A 10,730-nucleotide genomic window follows, 5' to 3' on the forward strand; every position below is an offset into this window, starting at 1 on the left:
CGAATCTGTGTAGGACCCTCTCTGTGTAGGACCAGTGCCTGGGTTTGAATGGGGGCGGGGGGGGGAAGGGGGAGAATCCGTTCTTCTTGCGTGGGTTTGGGCAGATACTAGCCGTTTGGCGATGGTTTCGGCTCCTCTCAACAGGGCTAAGTACTGTTAGATTGGATATATACCGCCTATTTCTGATCCCTAACGAACAGAGGGAAGCCGAACGGACAAATGCAGGAGCACCTCGGGAATTTCCCTCACGGGGTAGTCCCGGGCAGCTCCCACTCGCCAGCGCCTTTTGCTGCTTTTCAGAATACCCACTGTCTGTCAGGGGTCACGAAAAGGGTTTGACGTTGCACGACACAGGAAATTCAGTGTTAGAGTAAGTTAATGGTGAGGCTGGCTTCATTAATTTAATTTCGGCGAGAATTCTTACAACATGGGTTTATTTGACCCAAGTGGCTGCCCAAACAAAGGTGTCGCTAACCAAATAAACCGCTTTGATCTTCAGCTTAAAGCTCAGTGGCTCCTCAAATAAGCGTCGATGCATTTAATAGCACTGCACAACAAGGTAAATATTAAGCAAAGTACCCGTGAGAACTCCGTGTTATACTGGCGTTAGTATGCCAAAAAAATTAATAGAAGTGTTAGAGAGGAAGAACTTTATGCTTTATGCTGAAGTGACGGGCTTTTAACAGACCTTTTGGATTTAAACTTTATTTATTGAGGCAAATCAGAGAAATCCTGAACAGGGCCATGCAACAAGCCAGGTGTACCACAAAGCTCCATTTAAATCATATCTAAGGCAAATTATGTCACATGCAAGGAATACTTCGGAAAAAAAAATAATTTTATTAGGACACATGGAGAAGTGAGATTGGAAATATTTCATGGGTTTTAGTGTGGATTCAATATCCTAGTGCCTAGATGGAGTTTACACCTTTCTTGAGGTTACAGGGTAGCACAGGTTGAGGGAGCAGCACAGGTTATGTCTCAGCTCGTTCGTCTGAGTTGCGTCCTAAGTTACTGCCCAGAGAAGCAGTCCCGGTGTCTCCACGGGAGTTATGGACGATCTCGGTATGGCTGGGAAAAATCTGTCCCTTCCACCGCCTTCGTGTCCCTGCTGGCCGGAGTTGTCTCTTTCCGGCGGGGCCGGTGACGGACGGGTCTGATGACAGCCCGATAGCGCACGACCTCGGTAGGCCGAGGCTCTGCTGCCGCTGGGGGAGCCGGGCTGCAGTCCGAGGGCTGCAAACGAAAACGCCGTCGGTTCTCCCTGGAGCCCCAGCTCCGCGGTTCCACGGGGGCGGGGGCAGCTCTGCGCATACTGGGCCCCGTAACTGCTCAGGTGCCAGGCCGGGCTGTGCCGGGCCGGGCCGCGCCGGGAGGAGCGCGGGAGACCGCCCCACGCCCCAGCGGGAGCTGCTGCCGCCGCCGCCGTCCGGCACTGTGCCCGCCCCCGCGGCCCCATTGGCCAAGCCCCAGCTCAAATAGGGCCGCGAACCCACAGCAGGACCTAGGCGCCGAGGCCGTCCCGCTGCAGTGCTCGTCCAGGGCAGCAGCGGCGCGGTGTATCCCGTCCCGACATGAGCAGCCCCGATGCGGGCTACGCCAGCAGCGACGACCAGGCGCAGGGGCGGTGCTCGCTGCCCATCATGATGCCGGCCATGGACCCCTGCCCGTGGGCAGAGGCATTGAGCCCCTTGGGCGAGGCGAAGGCCAAGAGCGAATCGGCGCCGTCGGGCGGCCGAAGCAAAAGCGAAGCGCGAATCCGGCGGCCCATGAACGCCTTCATGGTGTGGGCGAAGGACGAGCGCAAGCGGCTGGCGCAGCAGAACCCGGACCTGCACAACGCCGAGCTCAGCAAGATGCTGGGTGAGCGCGAAGGCTGGCGGCGGGCGGGTGCGGGAGAGCAAGGAATCCGGGGGCGGTGTTAAGGTCGGGGCTGCGGGCGGGGGCCAAGGTCCCGATGTGCCCGGTGGTCCCTGAGAGCGGGTGAGAGCCGGGAGCCGGTCTACGGGGAGGTGGGGGGTTGGGCTGCGGCGGAGCGGTTGGGGCCGGGCGTGGGTGTGCGGCCGGTCTGACGGTGTTGTGGGCGCAGGTAAATCGTGGAAGGCGCTGTCGCTGGCGGAGAAGCGGCCGTTCGTGGAGGAGGCGGAGCGGCTGCGGGTGCAGCACATGCAGGACCACCCCAACTACAAGTACCGGCCGCGGCGGCGGAAGCAGGTGAAGCGCCTGAAGCGTGTGGAGAGCGGCTTCCTGCAGCACGGTCTGGCGGAGCCGGCGGGGCCCGGGCTGGCCAGCGAGGCCGGCGGCGGCGGCAGGATGTGCGTGGAGAGCCTGGGTTTGCCTTACGGCGATCAGAGCTACGCGGCGGCGGCGGCGGCGGCGTCGGCGCACTACCGGGACTGTCCGCCGCCGGGCGCCGGCTTCGACGGCTACGGGCTGCCGACACCGGACCCGTCGCCGCTGGACGCGGCGGAGAGCGAGGCGCCGTTCTTCGCGGCGGGGCTGCAGGAGGAGTGCGCGTTAGGGCCCTACGGCTACGCCTCGCATCCGGCGGCCGAGTACCCGCCGGCGGTGGCGGCCGAAAGCTCGGCGGGAGCCGCGCTGCGCCGGCACCTGCCACCCGGAGAGGCGCTGGGGCCAGGGCCCGGCTCACTTCAGGGGCTGCTGGGTTGCCCAACGCCGCTGCACGCCTACTACGGGCAGGCTTACCAGCCGCCTGGCCCGGGGCGCGGCCCGCCGCAGCCGCCGGGCCCGGTGGGTCAGCCGTCGCCGCCGCCGGAGCCGGGGTCGTGCCGGGAGCAGCTGGAGCACTTGCCACAGGAGGAGCTTCTAGGCGAGGTGGACCGCACCGAGTTCGAGCAGTACTTGCGCTTCGCCTGCAAGCCCGAACTGGGGCTGCCCTTCGCGGGTCACGACGGCGCGGGGCTGGCGGCTCCCGAGGGCGCGGGACCCGTCTCCTCGGCCGTGTCGGACGCCAGCAGCGCCGTCTACTACTGCGGCTACCCCGACGTGTGAGGGACTGGTTCGGGGACCTGCCACGGACTGGCGGGGAGCTGCCCGGCTCTGCTCCTATTTATGTAATTTATTGAAATTTTGAGAACTGACGGGTGTCTGCCACCTGCTCGAGGTTTAAGTGGGGACCTGCCCTCTTGCTGTCCTAGTGGTGCATGTCTTCCAATCGCTGTCTGACAGTGACACATAAAACTGTTCCTGCTGTGGAATCATGATGCTGGTTACAGATGTGGAATGCCATTCCTGAGATCTTGTTAGAGATCCCTATGCTTTTGTAACGTTCAGAGGTATGGGTTTTGTATGTTGGGTTTGTACAGAATAATTTTGCACTTTTACAAATAAAGAGGGAATAATAAAACTGGTCACTGATAGCTCTTCAAGGCGCTGATATTGTCCCTTGTTGTTGATTATTATTATTTTTAAAACTACTTTTCGTCATGTACCTTGCAATAAGCAGTAGGACCTGTCATCCTTTCTGTAGAATTCGTCTTTCATCTCTCTTACTCAAATGCTAAACAAATCTTCAAGCATTCACAGCCTCTCTATTCCATGCTCTTTAACTTTTTCGTTTACCTTCATAGTTGGATTCTTAGACCATTGATTAATATGACTGATTTTTTTTTTTTTTTAAATATAACTTATTTTATGTTTGAGTCTAGAAACACAATATCCAACCTCTTACCAACACTGGTTTTGGTGTAGTCATAAACGTACTGGATGCCATTAAAAACTGTACCTTGCTGGAATAGCCAGGTAAGCTCTGGTTAAAGCACCTACCTGGAGAGAATCTTTGGTATCCCAGTAGCTGCCCTCGCTGGCCTAGGGAAGGAGCGCAGTCGGGGCTATCAGACCTCCGCTGTGCAGAACGAGAGCAGTAAATCACGGGCCAAAGTAGGTGAAAAAATCCGACACGAGCCTCTGAAGGGGGAGGCCGGCCAGGAGCAGCCTCTCGGGCACCCAACAACAGATCCTGTCCGTTCCTAAAAGAATCCCCCCTGTTCTACATCTTGGCGACAAGAGATAGAAATGTCTTTGATGGACAAACACGCATCCTGCAGTTAAACTGATTGATAAATTAATTATGTTTATTGCCTAATTGTGAGATGGGAGGACAGTCATATGGGTCGTTTTCTTCCCAAGATAAAGCTGTGGAGGGGAGTCCTGGGGATGAGGGGAGAGGGGCTGAAGTGACAGACTTGCCACTGATAAACTTGTCTTCCATCGGGACGGGAAATTAAATTGGGTGCTTTCCAAATTACATTTAAAGAGGCACTGAAAGATAAAATAAGGCATACAGGCACAGAGGCAAACTGCCACATGAGTGCCCAGCACAGTCTCTCTGGTAAAAACTGACGAGCTAATTGCCTGTTGTTAGTAAGTCTTTAACGACAATGCATTCAAACCCTTAGCACTCTTTAAAATCCCCTCTGTTTCTTAATCTTCCCATTTTACTTTTCACAGTCTTCAGTTCTCAAAATTATGCCTAAAATATCCACCCCACCACTCTCTTCACACCTTTTCCACCTTTACACGGGGAAAATGAGGTATTACTGGATGAGGAATGACCCCAGAACAAGGACATTAGCTATCTCCCTGACATTTTAACTTGAATATATTTATTACGTGTTCCTAAGCACAGACACATAAACCTAGTAAAAAAACACCATTGAGGAATTATGGATTTGTATTGGTTGAGTTTTCCTGTACTACACAGTTTTGACCTACGGGATTAAATTGAACTCTTTTTGCCCTTTCCACACATGTTTGTAGCTTTCTGGAGGAAAATGGCTTTGTTTGGTTTTGGAAATAAATCATTATTATGCTTTTGATAAGTTGGGCCCTCATTTGTTGTCTTTTTGGGGTTTTATTTAGGTGTAGGTTCTACTCCCCTCTCTCTGCCACAATTTGTCAGAGAGACGAAAGCTGAAGTAAACTTGAAACTATAAGAGGGTTCAAAGGGAGGGTTTTAAACCTTCTGCTTAGTTTTATAATAATACTGGAAGTGATTGATAAGAAATCGTCTTAAATTAATATATAGGTTTGGAAAAAGAATTGGACAACATAACAGTCCTGGGTGTCAATCAGTGTGTGGTGATGATGATGTACAGGCAGATCCCCTTTGCACAGAGCTCTTGAAGAATCAGATCTAAGGAGCTTTGTTTTCCTGTGTGTAGCCAGGCATTACCTTTTTAAAAAATTATTTCTCAGTTCTCCTCAGTCCAAACCCTATTTTCCATCTTGACCTTCCAATTCTAAGTGATAGACTCCCAAAAGCAATATATATCCAGTTGAGAACACCAAACCTTCCTCACGGCCCACGAGTGCCTGTGGCAATCAGGAATTAAAAAAAGGCCCCAAAACTGGTTTTCTTTTTCGGATATTTTCCACTGCACAATTCTGGCGATCAGGTGGTGGGAGAAGGTGCTGCCTTTCCCGGGAGGCTCTGAAGAAGGCTGCAAGGATGCGCTGCAAAACGAGCCCCTTCACACTGCCATTGCCACACCCTTTCCACACTGCACCCGGGGCAATTCACTCCCTGGGAATAGCATCTGTGCTTCTCTTTGTGGGTCCGGTATACTCCAGAAAAGTAACCCCAAAAGTTAAGGTGGCACCTCTACAAGCCTCCTTATCCTTGCCAGAACAACCACTCTATTTAACAGCATTAGTAGGGCAGCACCTTCAGGCCCCTTCCCACAGGACAGTGCATCTCTGCATCTCTCGCAGACTACTGGTGCCCTAAACGTATTTAGCTCTTCTCTTTTTTTTGCCCCTCTCTTAGCAACTCATTGTGTTTCAAGAGGTCTGTAGTCAGACGTGATTGTTCCTAACACAACGTCCTTGAGCGGGTCTCACGCTGCCACCAGAGAAGGTTTTTCCTTTTTTTTTTTTTTCCCCGTTTAATTTTGTGTGTGCGCTCTCTATCCCTTAGGTATATCAGTAGAAGGTAAGTAGGGCTGATATAAGCAAAAGAGATTTCAGACAAAGGTGCTGATTTAAAACCAGTTCAAGTTTCGTCTGTGCAACGCAGGTGACAGGGAAAAGGCAGGAGGGGAAAATAAAACCAAACTCAGTAATGGAGAGTAGCTGGGACTGGGAATGTCAGGAAGCAGCCTCATGGTCTGAAAACGTTAACTCTGAGGATTTCTGTCCCATTCTGGCGGTCGCCTGCTTTTCAAACTAGGAATAGATTAATCTGTAGAAGACATAAAAAAGCAGAAACACTGCTTGAGGTTCTGGAGCATGTCCAAAGAAAGGCAACAGAGCCGGTGAAGGGTCTAGAGCACAAATCCTATGAGGAGTGGCTGAAGAGACTGGGGTTATTTAACATGGAGAAAAGGAGTTTCAGGGAAGACCTTCTCGCTCTCTACAACTCTCCGAAAAGAGGTTGGAATGAGGCAGAGGTTGGTCTCCCAAGGAACAGGTGATAAGACAAGAGGAAGCAGCTTCAAGCAGTGCCAGAGGAGGTTTAGGTTGGCTATTAGGAAAAATTTGTTGCCCAAAGGACTGTCAAGCCCTGGAACTGGCCGTCCAGGGCAGTGCTGGAGTCACTGTCCCTGGATGGGTTTAAAAGCCATATAGATGTGGTGTCGAGGGACATGTTTTAGGGGTGGAATTGGTAGTGCTTGGTTAACGGTTGGACTTGACCTCGAAGGTCTGTTTCAACCAAAATGGTTCTATGAAGCTATCCTATTCTTTCTGCTTAGCTTTAAACTAATTAAATGTCTGCAAGACCAGAGCTTTTCTTTGGAAAAATGAGGACAGTTTATTTTACCTTCTGTGTGTTCGAATGGAGGTTCTTTAAATATTGCAACTGTCCCTGCATCTATCAGAGTGTGTGGCTCAGTCAGGGCTTCTTCCAGGTCCCGACTCTTTGACGCTCTAAGTGTATGTATTTTACCCTGAATGATTTACTCGGGACCTCACAGGAGGTCCATGGCATAAAGTGATTGCAGCCAAGGTGTGAATCCTGTCCTGGTGTAAATGCTCTGTAATTCTTGTTCCATTGACAGATGAATGGTTTCTCTCTATCTCGGATACTGCTGAATTTATCCTCGGTTTTATTTATTGGGCTGGAAAAAAAACCTCAAAGTCTATAAAAAATTACAAAATAATAGAATGATTGGTATGGGGAATAAGGAGTTTCTATAGTGTCAAAAGTACTTTATGGACATGTTGGCACTTGTGTTGCAGAAGAGTAAGTTATTTGTGTTCTCTCCCTGCTTTGTGGGGGTGCGGGGTAGAGGATGGGGGTGCAGACCTACTGCTGCCTACACTGATAATATGGTCTCACTCTGGGTTCCGGCATCCCAGGGCTGAAGACTGGGTGGAACGACACTTCTGAAACTCCTCCAAAGCCATCTTTTTGGGAGCAATATGTGATTTTCCCCCCCCTCGTAATGCCCTTTCTTTGCCCTATTGAATCTCTGGTTTTGGGTTTCGGGAGTAACTGGTGCTCAAGGTTGCTGCTGATGGTGATGCTTCGTGGGACAAGCCCTCTAAACTCTCGCTGTCGCGTTTTGTCGTGTTGTGGATGAACTGCGTGACGCAACTACACCGCAATTAACTCCCCAGCAGTCCTCAGGCAGTTACGGCGGGTGCCCATTCCTGGGTTAACCGGGCCGGTACGGCGGGCTCAGCCTCCGGCTGGGGGGATCCCTGGGGCCACCCGCCGCTACTCGCCCGCCCTCGGCAGCCTGCTGGTGGCAGGACCTGCGGTGGCCCCTCGGTTCCCGCGCTAAACAGCACTGACGGAGGGTGAAGCGTCGGTCCCGACTGCACTGGAATACGGAGTACCGGGGGCGAAGCTGTGCCGTGGCTTAGGCAACTCCTACTCGGTCTCTGGAGTGAAAACAGGGAGATCCCCAGGGCAGGGAGATGTTGGGGTGCTCCTGGCCCCGCTCCCCTCCTGCCGAGGCATCATCGCCCAACCCCGCTTAGCCCCCGACACGGAAATTGTGGTTCCTTGGAGGGAAAAAAGGCGTTATCGATAACAGCCGGGGAAATCAATTAATGACGGCACGATTTAATCAGTGTTCTCCCCTTCCTCCAGTAACTGCACATCGGATTTCTTTAAGAAGCCGAGAATGCCGCATTTGTCAGGAGCACGCTCACAACAGTCGAACAGTAATAAAAACAATTCGCAAAATACCCTCAAAGGGCCTTTTAAATTGAATAACAGTGTTGTCTTCACAGTCCTTCTAAACATTCCGATGAGCGGAAGGTCGGCTCGATGTTGAACGCATCGTGATTTCATGAAATCAACTTGCTACAAACGTAGCTCACGGAGGGGAAAGGCAGGAGAGGATCCCACCGAGCAGCGACACCCAAACGGGAACAAATTTGTCCCTCTACCCGGAGCGAAGCCGCCACGGCCGGCGGCACGGATGCCCCGGAGCACCTCCGCGCCCTCACCGCGCGGCAGCGACTGTGAGGGGCAGTGAGAAATCGCCAGGTTAACGAGATGTCGGGGTGCTCCCGGATCCGCTTCCAGGAGAGCCTCGGCGAGGGCGCCCTCGACATGCTCAGGTGCCGGGCCGCGCCGGGAGGAGCCCCTGAGCCTGCCCCACGCCCCAGCGGGAGTCGCCGCCGCCGTCCGGCACTGCGCCCGCCCCCGCGGCCCCATTGGCCAAGCCCCAGCTCAAATAGGGCCATGCGGTTGCAAGCACCAGCAGGATTTGAGTGCCGAGATCGTACATCTGCTGCGCTCGTCCAGGGCAGCAGCGGCGCGGTGCGTCCCGTCCTGTCCCGACATGAGCAGCCCTGATGCGGGCTACGCCAGCAGCGACGACCAGGCGCAGGGCCGGTGCTCGCTGCCCATCATGATGCCGGCCATGGGCCCTTGCCCGTGGGCAGAGGCATTGAGCCCCTTGGGCGAGGCGAAGGCCAAGAGCGAATCGGCGCCGTCGGGGCCGTCGGGCGGCCGAAGCAAAAGCGAAGCGCGAATCCGGCGGCCCATGAACGCCTTCATGGTGTGGGCGAAGGACGAGCGCAAGCGGCTGGCGCAGCAGAACCCGGACCTGCACAACGCCGAGCTCAGCAAGATGCTGGGTAAGCGCGAAGGCTGGCGGCGGGCGGGTGCGGGAGAGCAAGGAATCCGGGGGCGGTGTTAAGGTCGGGGCTGCGGGCGGGGGCCAAGGTCCCGATGTGCCCGGTGGTCCCTGGGAGCGAGTGAGAGCCGGGAGCCGGTCTACGGGGAGGTGGGGGGTTGGGCTGCGGCGGAGCGGTTGGGGCCGGGCGTGGGTGTGCGGCCGGTCTGACGGTGTTGTGGGCGCAGGTAAATCGTGGAAGGCGCTGTCGCTGGCGGAGAAGCGGCCGTTCGTGGAGGAGGCGGAGCGGCTGCGGGTGCAGCACATGCAGGACCACCCCAACTACAAGTACCGGCCGCGGCGGCGGAAGCAGGTGAAGCGCCTGAAGCGTGTGGAGAGCGGCTTCCTGCAGCACGGTCTGGCGGAGCCGGCGGGGCCCGGGCTGGCCAGCGAGGCCGGCGGCGGCGGCAGGATGTGCGTGGAGAGCCTGGGTTTGCCTTACGGCGATCAGAGCTACGCGGCGGCGGCGGCGGCGGCGTCGGCGCACTACCGGGACTGTCCGCCGCCGGGCGCCGGCTTCGACGGCTACGGGCTGCCGACACCGGACCCGTCGCCGCTGGACGCGGCGGAGAGCGAGGCGCCGTTCTTCACGGCGGGGCTGCAGGAGGAGTGCGCGTTAGGGCCCTACGGCTACGCCTCGCATCCGGCGGCCGAGTACCCGCCGGCGGTGGCGGCCGAAAGCTCGGCGGGAGCCGCGCTGCGCCGGCACCTGCCACCCGGAGAGGCGCTGGGGCCAGGGCCCGGCTCACTTCAGGGGCTGCTGGGTTGCCCAACGCCGCTGCACGCCTACTACGGGCAGGCTTACCAGCCGCCTGGCCCGGGGCGCGGCCCGCCGCAGCCGCCGGGCCCGGTGGGTCAGCCGTCGCCGCCGCCGGAGCCGGGGTCGTGCCGGGAGCAGCTGGAGCACTTGCCACAGGAGGAGCTTCTAGGCGAGGTGGACCGCACCGAGTTCGAGCAGTACTTGCGCTTCGCCTGCAAGCCCGAACTGGGACTGCCCTTCGCGGGTCACGACGGCGCGGGGCTGGCGGCTCCCGAGGGCGCGGGACCCGTCTCCTCGGCCGTGTCGGACGCCAGCAGCGCCGTCTACTACTGCGGCTACCCCGACGTGTGAGGGACTGGTTCGGGGACCTGCCACGGACTGGCTGGGAGTTGCTCGGCCCCATTGCTATTTATGTAATTTATTGGAATCCTCTCGGGAGAGTTTTGCAGACCCCGCCTGGGCCTTAGACACACCACTGTCGTGCCGATAAAAAGCATGGTTCAAACTCTTTTTGGACTGCTGTGCCAGCTTTGTTACATCTTCTTTATGTCCATGCCGAAAATCGTTATTTATGTAACATCAGCACTGTTTCTTTTTTGCCCAGAAAATATTTTTAATAACTGTTTTTAACAGTATTTATCCTTTTTTTTTTTTTTTTGTACTACCCGGAAATAAATTTATGTACAGTTGTTTCTGTCAATTCTTCTTGGCCAATTGTCCTTTCAGGGAGGCAAATCTAAGGTTAAACCTGGCATGCTCTAAAGGGGAGTCAAGAGAGTGCTCTAAAATGCTCTCCAGGACCAAAGTAGTGTGGTCCCAGGTGTGGCTGTGTTCCTGTTACAGAGGTGAATGTCTGGACCTGTGCTGCTCTCTCC

At 55.3% G+C, this 10,730-nt stretch overlaps 2 protein-coding genes across 2 annotated transcripts; both read left to right on the plus strand.

Annotated features, from left to right (window-relative positions):
• Positions 1-1,574: 1,574 nt before the first annotated feature.
• Positions 1,575-3,012, plus strand: LOC128977228 (transcription factor SOX-17-like). The gene is made up of 2 exons (XM_054394723.1): positions 1,575-1,863; positions 2,090-3,012. Exons 1-2 carry the CDS (start codon positions 1,575-1,577, stop codon positions 3,010-3,012), a joined length of 1,212 nt encoding a protein of 403 aa, XP_054250698.1.
• A 5,747-nt stretch (positions 3,013-8,759) lies between these two features.
• LOC128977236 (transcription factor SOX-17-like) lies at positions 8,760-10,206 on the plus strand. Its single transcript, XM_054394730.1, has 2 exons — positions 8,760-9,057; positions 9,284-10,206. Exons 1-2 carry the CDS (start codon positions 8,760-8,762, stop codon positions 10,204-10,206), a joined length of 1,221 nt encoding a protein of 406 aa, XP_054250705.1.
• The last annotated feature ends 524 nt before the right edge of the window (positions 10,207-10,730 follow it).

This window comes from Indicator indicator, chromosome 31, assembly GCF_027791375.1.
Source record: "Indicator indicator isolate 239-I01 chromosome 31, UM_Iind_1.1, whole genome shotgun sequence".
Classification (NCBI taxonomy): Eukaryota; Metazoa; Chordata; class Aves; order Piciformes; family Indicatoridae; genus Indicator; species Indicator indicator.